Source organism: Somniosus microcephalus, chromosome 13 (assembly GCF_052327205.1).
Source record: "Somniosus microcephalus isolate GS21.2 chromosome 13, FLI_Smic_1.0, whole genome shotgun sequence".
Lineage (NCBI taxonomy): Eukaryota > Metazoa > Chordata > Chondrichthyes > Squaliformes > Somniosidae > Somniosus > Somniosus microcephalus.
The window spans coordinates 190,403,560-190,424,105 of record NC_140999.1 but is presented as its reverse complement, the minus strand read 5'-3'; the positions used below and the strand labels follow the sequence as shown (position 1 = coordinate 190,424,105).

The window sequence follows — 20,546 nt, the reverse complement described above, 5'->3', positions numbered from 1 at the left end:
TCCCTTGATCCCTTTAGCCTCAAGAAATATATCCAACTCCTTCTTGAATATATTTAATGAATTGGCCTCAACTGCCCTGTGTGGCAGAGAATTCCACAGGTTCACCACTCTCTGGGTGAAGAAATTCCTCCTCATTTCTGTCCTAAATGGCTTACCTCTTATCCTTAGACTGTGACCCCTGGTTCTGGACTCCCCCGCCATCGGGAACATCCTTCCTGCGTCTAGTCCTGTTAGAATTTTATAAGTTTCAATGAGATCCCCTCTCATTCTTCTAAACTCTAGCGAATATAAGCCTAATCGACCCAATCTCTCCTCATACGTCATTCCTGCCATCCCAGGTATCAGTCTGGTGAATCTTCGCTGCACAGTCTCCATGGCAAGAAGATCCTTCCTCAGATAAGGCGACCAAAACTGCACGCAATACTCAAGGTGTGGTCTCACCAAGGCCCTGTACAACTGCAGCAAGACATCCTTGTTCCTGTACTCAAATCCTCTTGCTATGAAGTCCAACATACTATTTGCCGCCTTAACTGCCTGCTGCACCTGCATGCTTACCTTCAGCGACTGGTGCACAAGGACACCCAGGTCTCATAGAGTCATAGAGTTTTACAGCACAGAAAGAGGCCCTTCGGCCCATCGTGTCTGCGCCGCCCATCCATCCCTGTCCAGTCTAATCCCATTTTCCAGCATTTGGTCCATAGCCTTGTATGCAATGGCATTTCAAGTGCTCATCCAAATGCTTCTTGAATGTTGTGAGGGTTCCTGCCTCTACCACCCTTTCAGGCATTGAGTTCCACATCCCAACCACCCTCTGGGTGAAAAAGTTCCTCCTCAAATCCCCTCTAAATCTCCTGCCCCTTACCCTGAATCTATGCCCCCTTGTTATTGACCCCCCTACTAAGGGGAAAAGTTCCTCTTTATCTACCCTATCTATGCCCCTCATCATTTTGTACACCTCAATCAGGTCCCCCCTCAGCCTTCTTTGCTCCAAGGAAAACAACCCCAGCCTGTCCAGCCTCTCTTCATAGCTGAGGCGCTCCATCCCAGGTAACATCCTGGTGAATCTTCTCTGCAACCTCTCCAAAGCAATCACACCCTTCCTATAGTGAGGCGACCAGAACTGCACACAGTACACCAGCTGTGGCCTCACCAGCGTTTTGTACAGCTCCATCATAACCTCCCTGCTCTTATATTCTATGCCTCGGCTAATGAAGGCAAGTATCCCATATGCCTTTTTAACCACCTTATCTACCTGTTCCGCTGCCTTCAGGGATCTATGTACATGTACACCAAGGTCCCTCTGACCCTCTGTACTTCCTAGGGTCCTACCACTCATTGTGTATTCCCTTGCCTTATTTGTCCGTCCAAAATGCATCACCTCGCACTTTTCAGGGTTAAATTCCATTTGCCACTTTTCCGCCCATCTGACCAACCCGTTTATATCGTCCTGTAGCCTGAGGCTTTCCTCCTCACAATTTACCACCCCACCAATTTTCGTGTCATCTGCGAACTTACTGATCATACCTTTTACATTCTCATCCAAATCATTTATGTAGATCACAAACAACAAGGGACCCAGCACCGATCCCTGAGGTACCCCACTGGACACAGGCTTCCAGTCACAAAAGCAACCTTCGACCATCACCCTCTGCCTCCTGCCACTCAGCCAGTTTAGGATCCAACGCGCCAAGGCACCCTGGATCCCATGGGCTCTTACCTTCTTGACCAGTCTCCTATGCGGGACTTTGTCAAAAGCTTTACTGAAGTCCATGTAAACCACATCCACAGCATTTCCCTCATCCACCCCCCTAGTCACCCCCTCGAAAAATTCAATCAGATTTGTCAGACATGATTTACCCTTGACAAAGCCATGCTGACTATCCCCGATTAATCCTTGCCTCTCCAAGTGGAGACTAATTTTGTCCCTCAGAATTTTTTCCAATAATTTCCCTACCACAGATGTTAGGCTCACTGGCCTGTAATTCCCTGGTTTATCCCTGCTACCCTTCTTGAATAATGGTACTACGTTAGCTGTTCTCCAGTCCTCTGGTACATCCCCTGTGGCCAGAGAGGTTCTGAAAATTTGTGTCAGAGCCCCTGCAATCTCCTCCTTTGCCTCCCACAGCAACCTGGGATACATCTCGTCCGGGCCTGGGGATTTATCCACTTTTTGGCCTGCTAAAACCGCTAGCACCTCCTCCCTCTCGATGCTAATATGTTCAAGTATGTCACAGCCCCCTTGCCCGATTTCTATGTCTGCATCGTCTTTCTCCATAGTGAACACAGATGCAAAAAATTCATTTAAAACCCCGCCTACATCCTCTGGCTCTACACACAGATTGCCACTTTGGTCCCTAATGGGCCCTACCCTTTCCCTGGTTATCCTCTTGCCCTTAATATACTTATAAAACATCTTAGGATTTTCCTTTATTTTGCTCGCCAGTGTTATTTCATGGCCCCTCCTCGCCCTCCTAATTTCTTTTTTAAGTATGCCCCTGCATTTTTTATACTCCTCTAGGGCTTCTTCCGTCTTTAGTCTTTTGTAACTGCCAAAAGCCCCCCTTTTATTTCTAATGCATTTTTGTATATCCCTTGTCATCCAAGGTTCCCTTTGCTTGTTGGTCCCACCCTTGACCTTTACAGGAACATGTTGGCGTTGTACTCTCTCTATTTCCCTTCTGAAAGTCTCCCACTGTTTTGATGCGGATTTTCCTAGAAGTAGCTGCTCCCAGTCCAATTTGGCCAGATCCTGCCTTATATTAAAATCGGCCTTCCCCCAATTTAGAACCCTTATTTCCGGGCCGTCTTTGTCTTTTTCCATGACCACCTTAAATCTCACCGAATTGTGGTCACTGTCGCCAAAATGCTCTCCTACTGACACTTCCACCACTTGCCCGGCTACATTCCCCAGAATTAGGTCCAGTACCGCCCCCTCTCTTGTAGGACTTTCTACATGTTGGCTCAAAAAGCTCTCCTGGATGCACTTTAAGAATTCTGCACCCTCTAAGCCTTTCACACTCTGACTATCCCAATTTATATTGGGGAAGTTGAAATCCCCCACTATTATTACCCTATTATTTTCGCACTTTTCTGAGATTTGCCTACATATCTGTTCCTCTATCTCCCCCTGACTGTTTGGGGGCCTATAGTACACTCCCAGCAAAGTGCTTGCCCCCTTTTTGTTTTTAAGTTCTACCCATATGGCCTCATTAGAGGAACCCGCTAATATATCATCCCTCCTTACAGCAGTAATTGACTCCTTAATTAATATTGCAACACCCCCTCCCCTTTTACACCCCCCTCTGTCTCGCCTGAAGATTCTATACCCCGGAATATTGAGCTGCCAGTCCTGACCCTCCCTCAACCATGTCTCCGTGATAGCAACAATATCGTACTCCCATGTGTTCAACAACAACTTCAGTTCATCCACCTTATTTGCAAGACTCCTTGCATTAAAATAAATGCCTTCCAGCCCTGCCATATTCTCTTTTGCCTTCACATATTTGCTTTGCCTTCCCAGCTGACTTGTTTTTCCCTCTGTATTTGGCTGTAAATCACCCCCTACTATAGCTCCACTCTGTACCCCATCCCCCTGCCAAGTTAGTTTAAACCCCCCCCCCCCAGCAGTGCTAGCAAACCTCCCCGCAAGGATATTGGTTCCCCTCTGGTTCAGGTGTAAACCGTCCGACTTGTACAAGTCCCACCTTTCCCAGAAGCAGACCCAGTGATCCAGGAAACTAAAGCCCTCCCCCCTGCACCATCCCTTTAGCCACGCATTCATCTGTTCTATCTTCCTATTCCTATACTTACTAGCACGTGGCACCGGGAGTAATCCAGAGATTACAACCCTTGAGGTCCTGCTCTTTAATCCTTCACCTAGCTCCCTAAATTCTTGCTGCAGGACCTCATCCCTCTTTTTACCTATGTCGTTGGTACCAATGTGGACCACGACCACTGGCTGTTCACCCTCCCCCTCCAGAATGCCCTGCAGCCGCTCAGTGACATCCTTGACCCTGGCACCAGGGAGGCAACAAACCATCCTGGATTCACGTCTACGGCCACAGAAACGCCTATCTGTTCCCCTTACTATAGAATCCCCTACCACTATTGCTCTCCCACTCTTTTTCCCCCCTTCCTGGGCAGCAGGAGCACCGCCAGTGCCAGGAAGTTGGCTGCTGCTGCCTTCCCCTGGTGAGTCATCCCCCTCAACAGTATCCAAAGCGGTATACTTGTTTGAAAGGGGGATGTCCGCAGGGGTTCCCTGCACTACCTGCCTGCCTCTGTTGCTCCGCCTGATGGTCACCCCCTGTGCTGCCCTACCCTGAGGCGTGAACAACTCGCTAAACGTGCTATCCACGAGCCTCTCAGCATCGCGTATGCTCCAAAATTCATCCACCCGCAGCTCGAGCGCCACGATGCGGTCTGCAAGTAGCTGCAGCTGGATGCATTTCCCGCACACATGGTCGCCAGGGACACTGGCAGCGTCCCTGATTTCCCACATAGAGCAGGAGGAGCAGAACACGGGTCTGAGCTCTCCTGCCATGACTTACTCCTTTAATTAATCTAAAAAATTTATTCAATACCCCAGTTACAGGTATACTCTAGGGCGCTTTATTTACCAACTGTCCTCACCACAACAGAGCCCCTAGAAATTTAACACCACAGAATTCAAGCTTGTAATGAAAAGAGAGAAATACTCACCAACCAATCACTTACCTGCTCCCTGGTGACGTCACACCCCGATTACTTTTTACCTCTCTGCAACTACCGAGCTCGCAGACTGGAGTTTGGTATGCCTCTCCTGGCCTCGCTGCCGCCGAATCTCCCTCAGGTCCCGCCTCTCGCTGCCTGCCGCCGCTGCTCTGAGGCCTCTCCTGGCCTCGCTGCCGCTTTTTATCGCCGCCGCCGCCGAGTCTCCCTCAGGTCCCGCCTCTCACTGCCTGCCGCTGTTGCATTTCCCCTTCTCCCAATCTATTGCCGTTCAGATAATAATCTGTCTTCCTGTTTTTGCCACCAAAGTGGATAACCTCACATTTATCCACATTATACTGCATCTGCCCAATCACCCAACCTGTCCAAATCATCCTGGAGTTTCTCGGCATCCTCCTCACAGCACACACGCCCACCCAGGGACTTGGCCACATAATCTAGGCTGACACTCCAGTGCAGTGCTGAGGGAGCGCTGCACTGTTGGAGGTGCCGTCTTTCGGATGAGGCGTTAAACAGAGGCCCTGTCTACTCTCTCAGGTGGACGTACAAGATCCCATGGCACTATTTCAGAGAAGAGCAGGGGTGTTCTCCCCGGTGTCCTGGCCAATATTTATCCCTCAATCAACATAACAAAAACAGATTATCTGGTTATTATCACATTGCTGTTTGTGGGAGCTTGCTGTGCACAAATTGGCTGCCGTGTTTCCTACATTACGATGGTGACTACACTTCAAAAGTACTTCATTGGCTGTAAAGTGCTTTGAGACGTCCAGTGGTCGTAAAAGGCGCTGTAAAAATGCGAGTCTCTTTTATAAACTATGCAATTGACCAGAAACATCTTGCTAACGCTCAGAGTTTCCGTTAATTGCTGCTTCTCTTGTCTCAGGGGAGTCTGCTGCACCAGAGTACTTCAGTGCTTCCTGTCTGGTAACAGATCTTAACAGCGCGATAGACATTTTCATGACCACACCATCAAAGCAGAGTGGCCACCTGGATTCCAGCAAGATTCCTATTTGTGGCAGTATCAGCTTCCACATGTATGCTGATGGCGCCTAGCTCTATCTCTCCATGACCTCCCTTGTGTTCGATTATCTCTGTGCTAACGCGGCTTGTCCGACGTCTGTCCTAGATGAGACATAGCTTCCTCCAACTCAACATTGGGAAGACTGAAGCCATCACCTTGCCACTGTTTCCGTCCCCCTCTCTGGCCACTGTCTTGGGCTAAACAAAACTGCTTTGACCCTAAGCTGAGCATCCGACCCCACACCCTCCCAGTAAGACTTGACTGCTTTCGTCTCCGCAACGTTGATTACCTCTACCCCCACCTCCACTTCTCCACTGCTTAAATCCTCATCCATGCTTTCATCACCACTACTACTCCAATGCTATCCTTCCTGAGCTCCCTCCCTTCACCCTCCATAAACTAAAACTTGTCCAAAAATCTGTTGTACTTATCCTGTCCTGTGCTCAGCCCCATGCACCCATCACACCTGCCTTTACTCAGCTACATTGGGTCCTCAATGCCTGAAATTGAAATCCCATGCCCTTGTCTTTAAACCTCTCTCTGGGTTTTGTCCCATTCTATCTCCACAACCTCCACCAGTCCTATATCTCCCACGAGCACTTTGTTCCTCTGGCCTCTTGTACAGCCACCGCACTTGGTGGCAGAGCGACTCGCTCTGCTGTCTGGAATGGCCTGCCTAAACCACTGCCTCGTCTCTCTCTGCTCCAGGAAGAAACACCTCAAACCCATCTCTTCACCTACGTGATCCTTTCTGGCTGGGTGCCTTGTCTGTGAAGCACCTTGGGGGTGTTTTCTTTAAAAGGCTCTGTATAAATGAGTTGTTGCTTCTATATTTCAACTTTCTGAAATATTTACCTTTTTTTACTTCTGGTACGTAATACTAATCAGCTGAGTAGTCACCATGAGCATTTTGAATTGTGCTATTTTGCCAGTGCCTGTAGTGTCCCATGCCATTCACCCAATGCATTCCTGCTCCCCATTTACTTGATGCTGTGTCCGTTCGAGACCTGGAGTTTACCATGTGGTAATCACCGCTACAAGCGTGTGTCCTAATCCACGGCTCCATCCACCACCACCATAATGTGTCACTTCTGGGCTGTTCTGGTTGGACTTCAGTAAATGACTGGAATCTTTTTGCTGCAGTGCTTGTTTTTGCCACCAACATTCATTCAGCAAAAGCCTCCAGTGGTGTTGTGGAGGAGCTGCTGCCATAAAGCAATGATACCAATAATGTGACGCTATTTATCATGGAGGTTTGCGAATAGTCTGCTTCGGGAACAAAAGAACTATCCAGAATTGAAGCCACGACTCCACCCCTTGTCCTGCACCCAATCAGTCTCCTGCTGGACTCTGGACTTGGCTAAAAGCAGCAACCCCTCTAGCTGGATGAAAGATGCTGAAAGCCTCCCCTCCTCCACCTCCAGATCAAGTGTGGAAAGCCAACAGCAAGAAAATATCCGTGTTTTGAGAAAAGGTAGACACTTCCAAAACAGGCAAGGTATGACAACAAGAACAAATAGAAAGATAGAGAATCTCAATGATTTCAGCACAGAGGGAGGCCATTCGGCCTATTGTCTCTGTGCCAGCCCTTTGACAGAGCTCTCCAATTGGTCCCACTTCTATGCCCTGTACTTGTATGCCTGCAAATTTTTCTGCTTCAAGTATTTATCCAATTCCCTTTTGAATGTTACTATTGAATGTGCTTCCACCGCCCTTTCAGGCAGCGCATTCCAGATCACAACTCGCTGTTTAAAAAAAAATTCTCCCCTCCCCTCTACTTCTTTTGCCAATGACGTTAATTCTGTATTCTCTGGATACCAACCCTTCTGCTACTGGAAACATTTTCAGAATCACAGATCTGATGGGGTGAGATGCAGTAAGTTGGGAGGAGGCTCTTGTGGAACATTAACACTGGCATGGACCTGTTGGGCTGAATGGCCTGTTTCTGTGCTGTATCTATATATATATATATATATAAAGCGGCTCTTCTGTCTGTCCCGATGTCTGCCTGTCCGTTCTCTATACGTTTGAAAGTTACAGAGCGTACCGACGCGCGCGTCGCCTCAAAAGAAAGCTTACGATTCCAGACCGGTCATAGGCGTATTTATGTTTCGGCCGGACAAAAATCCCGCCCGCGGTATCCCAAAAACGTTCAGCGTTCCGCTCATTAGCATCTCATTAGCGACCGTGTGACGTCGAGGTCCACCAATCGGACGGCGGGTTCCTTCCTACAGTTGAGTGTCGAGTGACTCGACGATTGACCAATCCTACGCTTCGGTGACCTGACCGGTCGACCAATCGGTGCGTGTGTGGGCGGGCCTTATCCTTCTGAACCGAGGTGAGTGGCCGCCATCTTGATTTTTCACAATTTTTTCCCCCACACTTTGTGTGTTAGGGAACTAAGGTAAATATTTTAATGATGTGTTAGGGAATTAAATAACAATTTAATAGGGGGGGGGGGGGGGAGAGCCTCGGGAAATCGCGGGGGGGGAGAGCCTCGGGAAATCGCGGGGGGGGCCTCGGGAAATCGCGGGGGGGGTGGGGAGAGCCTCGGGAAATCGCGGGGGGGGGAGAGCCTCGGTAAATCGCGGGGGGCTCGCGCTGACCGCGCATGCGCCGCCCGCCCGCCCACAGCGGCCGTCCATCAGCCGTGCGATACGCGGGGGACCTCCGCTCCGGACCTCAGGCGCTAGGCAGGGGGAGGGGTGGGGGAGGGGAGGGGGTGGGGGAGGGTAGGTGTGGGGGTGGGGGAGGGACGGAGGGAGAGGAGGGGAGGGGAGGGAGAGAGGGGAGGGAGGGATAGGACAGGGAGAGGACTTGACAGGGAGAGGGGACACACACGGGCAGGGAGACCAAGCGCCCCAAAATTGCCCTCGCAACGCGGGGCTCCCCAGCTAGTAAATTCTATAAACCGATTGTGCACCAAGTATTTCCTACTCCAATAAAAACAGAAAATGCTGGAGATACTCAGCAGGTCAGGCAGCATCTGTGAAGAGAGAAACAGAGTTAACGTTTCAGGTCGATGACCTTTCATCAGAACTGGAAAAAAGCAGGAAATGGAACAGATTTTTAAGCAAGTGTAGGGGCTGGGAAAGGGGAGGGGATGAAAGAACAAAAGGGAACCGGCACTGATGAGGAGAAGGGCAGTTCCTTCTCTCTGCATTCTGTTCGGTAGCACTCTTAACCTCTGGATCAGAAAGCCTCACAGCAGCACTTGAGCACATAATCAGGGTGGAGCCTCCATCCCAGTGTTGCGGGAGCATGGCAAATGTTAATAGAGTTGCCCGGAAGGCCCATGTCTCAGTTCAGACGAATGAGTGTCCCCTGGCACGGCTAGAAGGGTAATAGAATGCTACGTTACAAAAGGGGCCATTTGGTCCGTCACATCTGTGCTGGCATTTTGCAAGCGAGCCACCTCGTCTAATCGCAAGCTCTTGCTGGCTTCCCATACCCTTTAATAATCTTTCTCAGGTAATGAGTTCCCTTTTAAAAGAATTTGTGGACTCTGCTTCCAACAGTGGCAGAGAATTCTCTAACCATCTCTAGGGAGATGAAATCAGCAGCAGATAACCCCTCGGTCTCCAGAGGAGGCATGTGTAAAGAATTCTCTTTTTCTAATCTCCCTTTTAATTCTTAGCGATTACCTTAAATTTGTGCCCTCATTACCAACCTTGCTGTCCAGTGGAAACAATCCATCTCTAGTTGTCTTAATCTTAAAAGGCTCTTTATCAGCTCACCTCTTTAACATTTTCAACTCTAGTGAAAGAGCTCTAACTTCTCAAATCTTTCTTCATAACATCCTAGTGAATCTACACTGCCTTTCCCATTGTAAGGACATAAGAAATAGGAGCCGGAGACGGCCCCTCGAGCCTGCTCCGCCATTCAATAAGATCATGGCCTACCTTCGACCTCAACTCCACTTTCTCGCCCGATCCCCGTATCCCTTGATTCCCTTAATATCCAAAAATCTATCGATCGCTTTGTTTTTATATCCCTCTTATAATGAGATGCCCAAGGCTACACACACTGCTCCAACTGCAGTCTAACAAAGGCTTCAACATTGCCGTATTGCTTTTGTACTCTCTGCTCCGGATACAAAGCCAAAGGTTGCAATTATTTTTGATTTTATTTACTTGTGCTTCGGTCAAGGTCCTACTGCTACTGTACTCCATTTAAAGTCATTTTAAGTTCCATTTCATTTCCCTATTCTGCATTCATAGAATGATACAGCACAGAAGGAGGCCATTCGGCCCATCGTGCCTCTGCCAGCTCTTTGGTAGATCTGTCCAATTGATCCCACTCCCCTGCTCTTTCCCCACAGCCCTGTTAAAATTTCCCTTCAAGTATTTGTCTAGTCAAACTTAATGAATGCATTAATCGGCATCTGCTCCTACCTGGCCAACCCGCTGGCCTATCTACATTGTGCTGCTGTTTGTTAAAGTCCTGCTCACAATTTGCCGTGCCCCCCCCCCATTAGTGATTTCTCTCAACATCCATCCCTCAACCAATCCTTGCCAGAAAGAGGTGAACTGGCCGTGCATCTCACTGCTGACTTGGAATAGCTGCTGCAGTTGCCTCCGCAACAGTCACTGCGCTTCGGCAGCATTTGAGACCTTTGATGTGGTGAGTTTAAATGCAAGTATTTTATATGTGATCACTTTTTTTCTTTTAACAGTGGATCCATTGATGGCAACAACCAGCTTGTAATCAAAGGAAGGTTTCAGCAAAAGCAAATAGAAAATGTGTTAAGGAGATACATCAGTGAGTATGCGGCAGATGATGTACCTCATTATAAGCGGGAGTAGCAGTTGGTGGGAAACAGGATTACCTCAGGGCAAGAACCAGCAGGAATGTAAATAAGGCTCTGGGGGACCTTCACTAAACTCATCAAAACTAAAGACCAAATTGTAAATGGAAAATTAGGTTTTGAAAGAATTTCAGAACTGCGCGCTTCCTTTAACACATTGGCTGACGGCACTACAGCCAGTTCTGTGCTCCGATTTCAGCTGAAACACTGATGCTTGTAAAAGCGACCAGAATTTCAGTATTACCCAGAAGTGGCTATACTTTAGTATCAATAAACTATAAGTGTTAAAATTCTATATAAATTTCTCTCTCTTCTCCTCTTGCCTCTCATTCTGCCCCTTCTTTCACTTCCCCCTCACCCTCCCACCTTCTGGTCCAAGTTTCCCCCTCTTTCTCCTCCCTCTCAGTGTAGTACTGAAGGAGTGTTGCAATGTCGGAAGGTGGGACCTTGTTACAGATGCAGGAGTTTCTGTTTTTGGTTCCAACAGCAGCTTTTTTTTTTTTTTTTACAACTTAAGGATTATTTCTAAGTTAGTTTTAAAATTGCCTTTAATTTCATCACTTACTTTCTCCCTCCAGCTTCCTTGCATCCCCGATCAGAGATTGGGCAACTAAATGAGAGGAGATCTTATTGAAACATATAAGATTCTGAGGGGGGTTGAGAGGGTGGATGCGGAGAGGATGTTTCCCCTTGTGGGGGCATCTAGAACTAGGGGGCACAGTTTCAGAATAAGGGGTCGCCCATTTAAGACGGAGATGAGGAGGAATTTCTCAGAGGGTCGTGAATCTGTGGAATTCTCTACCCCAGAGAGTTGTGGAGGTGGAGTCATTGAATATATTCAAGGCGGAGCTTGACAGACATTTGGACTACAAGGGAGTCAAGGAGTATGGGGAGAGAGCGGGAAAAGTGGTGTTAAGGCCAAGATTGGATCAGCCATGATCTCATTGAATGGCGGAGCAGGCTTGAGGGGCCGATTGGCCTACTCCTGCTCCTGTTTCTTACGTTCTAAACAGCTTCTGTCACTTTGGCCTCGCTGCCAGTTACCCTGGGACAATCAAACGTTTATTGTTATATTTTATTTGCCCCCATTGTACCTCTAATTGCATTCACTATATTAACATAGAAGATAGGAGTAGGCCATTCAGCCCCTCGAGCCTGCTCCGCCATTTAATGAGATCATGGCTGATCATCCAAATTCAGTACCCTGTCCCTGCCTTCTCCCCCTATCCCTTGATCCCTTTAGCCTTAAGAAATATATCCAACTCCTTCTTGAATATATTTAATGAATTGGCCTCTACTGCCTTCTGTGGTAGAGAATTCCACAGATTCACCACTCTCTGGGTGAAGAAATTCCTCCTCATCTCTGTCCTAAATGGCTTACCCCTTATCCTTAGACTGTGACCCCTGGTTCTGGACTCCCCGACCATCGGGAACATCCTTCCTGCATCTAGTCCTGTTAGAATTTTATAAGTTTCAATGAGATCCCCTCTCATTCTTCTAAACGCCAGCGAGTACAAGCCCAATCGACCCAATCTCTCCTCATACGTCATTCCAGCCATCCCAGGTATCAGCCTGGTGAACCGTTGCTGCACTCCTTCCATGGCAAGAACATCCTTCCTCAGATAAGGCGACCAAAACTGCACACAATACTCAAGATGTGGTCTCACCAAGGCCCTGTACAACTGCAGCAAGACATCCTTGTTCCTGTACTCAAACCCTCTCGCTACGAAGGCCAACATACCATTTGCCTTCTTAACCGCCTGCTGCACCTGCATGCTTACCTTCAGCGACTGGTGCACAAGGACACCCAGGTCTCGTTGCACTTCCCCTTCTCCCAATCTATTGCCGTTCAGATAATCTGCCTTCCTGTTTTTGACACCAAAGTGGATAACCTCACATTTATCCACGTTATACTGCTTCTGCCCAATCACCCAACCTGTCCAAATCATACTGGAGTTTCTCTGCATCCTCACCGCACACACGCCCACCCAGCTTTGTGTCGTCTGCAAACTTGGAGATATTACATCTAGTTCCCTCGTCCAGATCATTAATATATATTGTGAATAGCTGGGGTCCTAGGACCGATCCCTGCGGTACCCCACTAGTCACTGCCTGCCACTCGGAAAAAGAGCCGTTTATTCCAACTCTTTGCTTTCTGTCTGCCAACCAGTTCTCTATCCAAGTCAATACCTTGCCCCCAATCCCATGTGCTTTAACTTTACACGCTAATCTCTTATGCGGGACCTTATCGAAAGCCTTCTGAAAGTCCAAATACACCGCATCCACTGGTTCTCCCTTATCTATTTTACCAGTTACATCCTCAAAAAATTCCAGTAGATTAGTCAAGCATGATTTACCTTTTGTAAATCTATGTTGACTTTGCCTGATCCTGTCACTGTTTTCCAAGTGCTCTGCTATTACATCTTTTATAATGGACTCTAGCATTTTCCCCACTACCGATGTCAGGCTTACCGGTCTGTAATTCCCCGTTTTCTCTCTCCCACCTTTTTTGAATAGTGGGGTAACATTAGCTACCCTCCAATCCATGGGTACTGTTCCAGAGTCTATCGAATTTTGGAAGATGACCAGCAGTGCCTCTACTATTTCTAGGGCCACTTCCTTAAGTACCCTACGATGTAGATTATCAGGCCCTGGGGATTTATTGGCCTTCAATCCCGTCAATTTCTCTAACAACATTTCCCTACAAATACTGATTTCTATCAGTTCCTCCCTTTCATTACATAGAAACATGGAAGATAGGAGCAGGAGTAGGCCATTCGGCCCTTCGAGCCTGCTCCGCCATTCAATGAGATCATGGCTGATCATCCAAATTCAGTACCTTCTCCCCATATCCCTTGATCCCTTTAGCCTTAAGAAATATATCCAACTCTTTCTTGAATATATTTAATGAACTGGCCTCCACCGCCCTCTGTGGCAGAGAATTCCACAGGTTCACCACTCTCTGGGTGAAGAAATTCCTCCTCATTTCAGTCCTAAATGTCCTACCCCTTATCCTTAGACTATGACCCCTGGTTCTGGACTCCCCGACCATCGGGAACACCCTTCCAGCATCTAGTCTGTCCAGGCCTGACAGAATTTTATAGGTTTCGATGAGATCCCCTCTCAATCTTCTAAACTCCAGTGAATATAAGCCCAATCGACACAATCTCTCCTCATACGTCATTCCTGCCATCCTAGGTATCAGCCTGGTGAATCTTCGCTGCACTCCTTCCATGGCAAGAACGTCCTTCCTCAGATAAGGCGACCAAAACTGCACACAATACTCAAGGTGCGGTCTCACCAAGGCCCTGTACAACTGTAGCAAGACATCCTTGTTCCTGTACTCGAACCCTCTTGCTACGAAGGCCAACATACCATTTGCCTTCTTAACCGCCTGCTGCACCTGCATGCTTACCTTCAGCGACTGGTGCACAAGAACACCCAGGTCTCTTTGCATTTCCCCTTCTCCCAATCTATTGCCATTCAAATAATAATCTGCCTTCCTGTTTTTGCCACTAAAGTGGATAACCTCACATTTATCCACATTATAGTGCATTTGCCATGTTTCTGCCCAATCACCTAACCTGTCCAAATCATACTGGAGTTTCATGACATCCTCCTCACAGCATACCCTCCCACCCAGCTTTGTGTCGTCTGCAAATTTGGAGATATTACATCCAATTCCCTCGTCCAGATCATTAATATATATTGTGAACAGCTGGGGTCCTAGGACCGATCCTTGCGGTGCCCCACTAGTCACTGCCTGCCACTCGGAAAACGACCCGTTTATTCCAACTCTTTGCTTTCTGTCCGCCAACCAGTTCTCTATCCAAGTCAATACCTTGCCCCCAATCCCATGTGTCTTAATTTTGCACGCTAATCTCTTATGCGGGACCTTATCGAAAGCCTTCTGAAAGTCCAAATACACCACATCCACTGGTTCTCCCTTATCTATTTTACCAGTTACATCCTCAAAAAATTCCAGTAGATTAGTCAAGCATAATTTACCTTTTGTAAATCCATGTTGACTTTGTCCGATCCTGTCACTGCTTTCCAAGTGCTCTGCTATTACATCTTTTATAATGGACTCTAGCATTTTCCCCACTACCGATGTCACCCTCTGTTCCCCGACACCTCTGGGAGGTTATTTGTGTCCTCCTTTGTGAAGACAGAACCAAAGTATGTATTTAATTGGTCTGCCATTTCTTTGTTCCCCATTATAAATTCCCCTGATTCTGACTGCAAGGGACCTACGCTTGACTTCACCAATCTTTTTCTCTTCACATATCTAAAAAAGCTTTTACAGTCAGTTATTTTGTTCCCTGCAAGCTTACTCTCATATTCTATTTTCCCCCTCCTAATTAATCCCTTTGTCCTCCTTTGTTGAATCCTAAACTGCTCCCAATCCTCAGGTTTACTGCTTTTTCTGGCCAATTTATATGTCCTCTCCTTGGATCTTATGCTATCTCTAATTTCCATTGTTAGCCACGGTTGAGTCACCTTTTTTGTTTTATTTTTATGCCAAACTGGGATGAACAAATTCTGTGGTTCATTCATGCGATCTTTGAATGTTTGCCATTGCCTATCCACCGTCAGCCCTTTGAGTGACATTCCCCAATCAATCCTACCCAGCTCGCGCCTCATACCATCGTAGTTTCCTTCATTTAAATTCAGGACCCTAGTCTCTGAGTCAACTACTTCACTCTCCATCTTAATGAAGATTTCTATCATATTATGATCGCTCCGACCCAAGGGGCCTCGCACAACAAGATTGCTAATTAATCCTTTCTCATTGCACAATACCCAGTCTAAGATGGCCTGATCTCTAGTTGGTTCCTCGACATATTGGTCCAGGAAACCATCCCATATACACTCCAGGAATTCCTCCTCCACAGTATTGTTACTAATTTGGTTAGCCCAATCTATATGTAGATTAAAGTCACCCATGATAACTGCTGTGCCCTTATTGCACGCTTCTCTAATTTCCCTTTTAATGCCATCCCCGACCTCCGCATTACTGTTTGGAGGTCTATATACCACTCCCGCTAACGTTTGCTGCCCCTTGGTATTTCTCAGTTCTACCCATACAGATTCCACATCATCAGAGCTAATATCCTTCCTTACAATTGTGTTAAACCCCTCTTTAACCAGCAATGCTACCCCACCTCCTTTTCCTTTTTGCCTATCTTTCCTGAATATTGAATACCCCTGGATGTTGAGTTCCCAGCCTTGGCCACCCTGGAGCCATGTTTCCGTAATCCCAATCATATCATATTCGTTTACCTCTATTTGCACAGCTAATTCATCCACCTTATTACGAATGCTCCTCACATTAAGACACAAAGCCTTCAGGCTTGTTTTTTTAACGCTCTTAGATCTTTTAGAATTATGATTTACTGTAGCCCTGTTTGATTTAAACCCTTGATTTCTCTGTCTGCCACTTTTGTTTTTCTCCTTCCTGTCTTTTGCTTTTATCCTTGTTTCCCTTTCCTCTGTCTCCCCACTCACGTTCCCAACCCCCTGCCATTTTAGTTTAAACCCTCCCCCAGAGCACTAGCAAACACTCCCCCTAGGACATCGGTCCCGGCCCTGCCCAGGTGCAAACCGTCCGTTTTGTACTGGTCCCACCTCCCCCAGAACCGGTTCCAATGTCCCAGGAATGTGAATCCCTCCCCCTTGCACCATTCCTCTAGCCACGTATTCATCTGAAATATCCTTCTATTTCTACTTTGACTAGCGCGTGGCACTGGTAGCAATCCTGAGATTACTACCTTCTGAGGTCCTATTTTTAAATTTACCTCCTAACTCCCTATATTCAGCTTTTAGGACCTCATCCCGGTTTTTACCTATATCGTTGGTACCTATATGCACCACGACAACTGGCTGTTCACCCTCCCCTTCCAAAATGTTCTGCAGCCGCTCTGAGACATCCTTGACCCTTGCACCAGGGAGGCAACACACCACCCTGGAGTCTCGTTTTGCGGCCGCAGAAATGCCTATCTATTCCCCTTACAATAGAATCCCCTATCACTATAGCTCTCCCACTCTTTTTCCTCCAGTCCTGTGCAGCAGAACCACCACTGGTGCCAGGAAGTTGGCTGCTGCTGCCTTCCCCTGGTAAGCCATCCCTCCCATCAGTATCCAAAGTGGTGTATCTGTTTGAGAGGGGGGTGGCCACGGGACTCCTGCACTACCTGCCTGTGCCTACTACTCTGCCTGTTGGTCACCCATTCCCTTTCTGCTTGTGCAACCTTTGCCTGCGGTGTGACCAACTGCTTAAACGTGATATCCGCGACGTCCTCAGCCTCGCGAATGCTCCAGTATGTATCCAATCGCAGCTCCAGCGCCGCAATGCAGTCTGCCAGTAGCTGCAGCTGGATACACTTCCTGCACACATGGTTGTCCCTGAGTTCCCACATAGCGCAGGAGGAGCATACCACGGGGCCGAGCTCTCCTGTCATGACTTACCCTTTAATTAATTCAAAATAAATTAAAATCAATCCCACCAATTACACTACAGTTAAATGACATATTTAAGGGCCCTGGTTTACAAACAGTCCCCGCTGCACCACAGAGAGCTTAGAAACTATAAACCACAGAGTTAAAGTTTAGAAAAGAGAGAAATACTCACCAACCAATCACTTACCTGCTTTCTGGTGACGTCACACTTCGATTACTTTTTACTTCTCTCCCTCTGAGTTCTGAGATTGGTAAACCTACCTGAGCCTCGCCGCTGGTTTTTATCACCGCCGCCTTGTTTCCCGCAGGTCCGCCGCCGCTCTTTAATGAGATCATGGCTGATCATCCAAATTCAGTACCCTGTCCCTGCCTTCTCCCCATATCCCTTGATCCCCTTAGCCTTAAGAAATATATCTAACTCCTTGAATATATTTAATGAATTGGCCTCAACTGTCTTCTGTGGCAGTGAATTCCACAGGTTCACCACTCTCTGGGTGAAGAAATTCCTCCTCATCTCAGTCCTAAATGGCTTACCCCTTATCTTTAGACTGTGACCCCTGGTTCTGGACTCCCCCGCCATCGGGAACATCCTTTCTGCATCTAGTCTGTCTAGTCCTGTTAGAATTTTATAAGTTTCAATGAGATCCCCTCTCATTCTTCTAAACTCTAGCGAATATAAGCCTAAGAATATAAGCACGGTGGCATAGTGGTTAGCACTGTTGCCTCACAGCGCCAGGGACCCGGGTTCAAATCCGGCCTCGGGTGACTGTCTGTGTGGAGTTTGCACATTCTCCCCGTGTTTGCGTGGGTTTCCTCCGGGTGCTCCGGTTTCCTCCCACAGTCCAAAGATGTGCAGGTTAGGTTGATTGGCCATGATAAAAATTGGCCTTTAGTGTTAGTGGGGATTAAATATGTGGGGTTACGGGGATAGGGCTTGGGTGGGATGGCTGTCGGTGTAGGGACCGGGTGCTAGGGTTTGGATGATCAGCCATGATCTCGTTGAATGGCGGGGCAGGCTCGAAGGGCCGAATGGCCTACTCCTCCTAGTTTCTATGTTTCTATGTTAATCGACCCAATCTCCCTTCATACGTCATTCCTGCCATCACAGGTATCGGTCTGGTGAATCTTCGCTGCACTCCTTCCATGGCAAGAACATCCTTCCTCAGATAAGGTGACCAAAACTGCACACAATACTCAAGGTGTGGTCTCACCAAGGCTCTGTACAACTGCAGCAAGACATCCTTGCTCCTGTACTCGAATCCTCTTGCTATGAAGGCCAGCATACCATTTGCTGCCTTAACCGCCTGCTGCACCTGCATGTTTATCTTCAGCGACTGGTGCACAAGGGCACCCAGGTCTCGTTGCACTTCCCCTTTTCCCAATCTATTGCCATTCAGATAATAATCTGCCTTCCTGTTTTTGCCACCAAAGTGGATAACCTCGCATTTATCCACATTATAATGCATCTGCCCAATAACCCAACCTGTCCAAATCATACTGGAGTTTCTCTGCATCCTCCTCACAGCACACACGCCCACCCAGTCTGCAAACTTGGAGATATTACATCTAGTTCCTTTGTCCAGATCATTAATATATATTGTGAATAGCTGGGGTCCTAGCACCGATCCCTGCGGTACCCCACTAGTCACTGCCTTCCACTCGGAAAAAGACCCGTTTATTCCAACTCTGCTTCCTGTCTGCCAACCAGTTCTCTATCCAAGTCAGTACCTTACCCCCAATCCCATGTGCTTTAACTTTGCACGCTAGTCTCTTATTCTTGTGTTTCCTTCGTACTTCAGCATCTTTGAAAATTGGAATTTTTTTATTTATTAAAAATGAGGATTAAAATTGTATTGGATTTGCTGTGAAACCGCTTGTTGTAACTCAAATTTGTGTATTTGTTCTCTTCCCTCTCCACCCCACCCCCCCTTACACAGAGGAGTACGTAACCTGCCATACCTGCCGATCACCGGACACCATCTTGCAGAAGGACACCCGGCTGTATTTCTTGCAGTGCGAGACCTGTCATTCACGCTGTTCTGTGGCCAGCATTAAAACTGGCTTCCAGGCCGTCACTGGCAAGCGTGCACAGCTCCGTGCCAAAGCACATTAGCCTGAACCTTAACCACTGGAGAGAACGGGAAGCGGGGGAATTGATGTAATAGGACTGTTTTACCAAACAAGGGGTGGGTTTTAAGCGCATCAAAAATAAATTTAGAAAATGCTACTGACTCGGGGGGGGAAAAAAACCGCGAGAATGGCGAGCATTGATCCATGACAACCTCCCAAGCCCCAGAGTTCATTGTAACATTCCTGTTGCACTGCTCTCTGTTCATATCCTGTCCAGTCACCGTATAAATGCACAAAGAAAATTGCCTTTTATATGTTGAAAGATCAGCAGGCTGCCGGAGGTGCAGCTCGATTTCCTGGAGCGTGGAAATGATCCACTGAATGTTTAAGAGTGAATAATTTTCCATTGTTGATTAAACCTCACCCTGGCTGTTGGTTAATTCGCTGTCTGGCTGCTGTATTTTTTAACCGGGGGTGGGGGGGGGGGGCGGTGGGAGGAGGGGGCGGGGGAGTTGGCCATAATTGTGCTAAATAAGTTCGGAAATTTATTAAACAAATTCCCTAAGAAATATTTAAAACTGTTGACTTTTTTAAATTAATTCCATCCTTCTAAGTCACAACTTTTCAAATGCCAGGGTGAGGTGGGTTACGAAGCATAATCTATGCCGCTTTTGCAGCGGTAATGAAGGTTTATCCATATTCAGCCGTGGATTAGTTTGGGGAGTGTTTTAAAAGAAAAGAAAAACACATGGTATGTTGACCTGATTACAGGCTCTGGACTGTACACCAATCGGTAAAAGTGTACGAGAATAAGATGTAATAAAGTAGTGGTTAACACAGTCATTCTCTGCTTCTGGTAACGTTCGACACTGCGTGTTTCTAAAAATTCTGAAACTCGCCTACTCTCGTCGAGCTGGCTATGACCGCCAGCCACTTCTAATGTGTTCAGAGCACAGCCAGCAGCAAACACACCATTCGCTTGCGGCCGACATGCAAAAAAAAAGAGCCGACTTGCCTCGTTGGAGCTGCAGTGAAGATTCACTTATTGTAGCGGGGGAGAGGTGGGCCGGGCGCTGCTCTCCAGAAACCACTGTCGCGTCGTAAAAGCACCCGCTGGGCATAACTGCAGATCAGCTGGGCACGTGACCTGGAATTCTCTACCGACGGAAGTGGTGGAAGCGGAGACACTCAATGTTTTCAAGGGGAGACTGGATAGGCACTTGAGGGAAATAAACTTGCAGGACTACGGGGATAGAGCGGGGGAATGGGACTGACTGGATTGCTCTAGAGAGAGCCGAGATTGACTCGATGAGCCGAATGGCCTCCTTGTGTGCCGTTATGACTCTATAACATTGGCTCGAATCCTATCCGGCCCATTCCTCTCCAATGGGGCCAAACAGCTCCCCATTTCAGTGCTCGCTTCCTGGCTCTCTTTAAATCCAGTGGATCCCTGACTGGTTGAAAGAAAATGTTTGC

General features: G+C 47.6%; 1 protein-coding gene across 1 annotated transcript in view; it reads left to right on the top strand.

The window, feature by feature from the left end:
• eif2s2 (eukaryotic translation initiation factor 2, subunit 2 beta) overlaps nt 1-19,909 on the top strand; it is a 65,678-nt gene extending 45,769 nt beyond the window's left edge. Inside the window, exons 8-9 of the mRNA XM_086005856.1 lie at nt 10,410-10,495; nt 18,938-19,909. Of these exons, the coding sequence (XP_085861982.1) occupies nt 10,410-10,495; nt 18,938-19,113 (262 nt within the window). The 3' untranslated portion in view covers nt 19,114-19,909. The remainder of the gene's footprint in view (nt 1-10,409; nt 10,496-18,937) is intronic.
• The last annotated feature ends 637 nt before the right edge of the window (nt 19,910-20,546 follow it).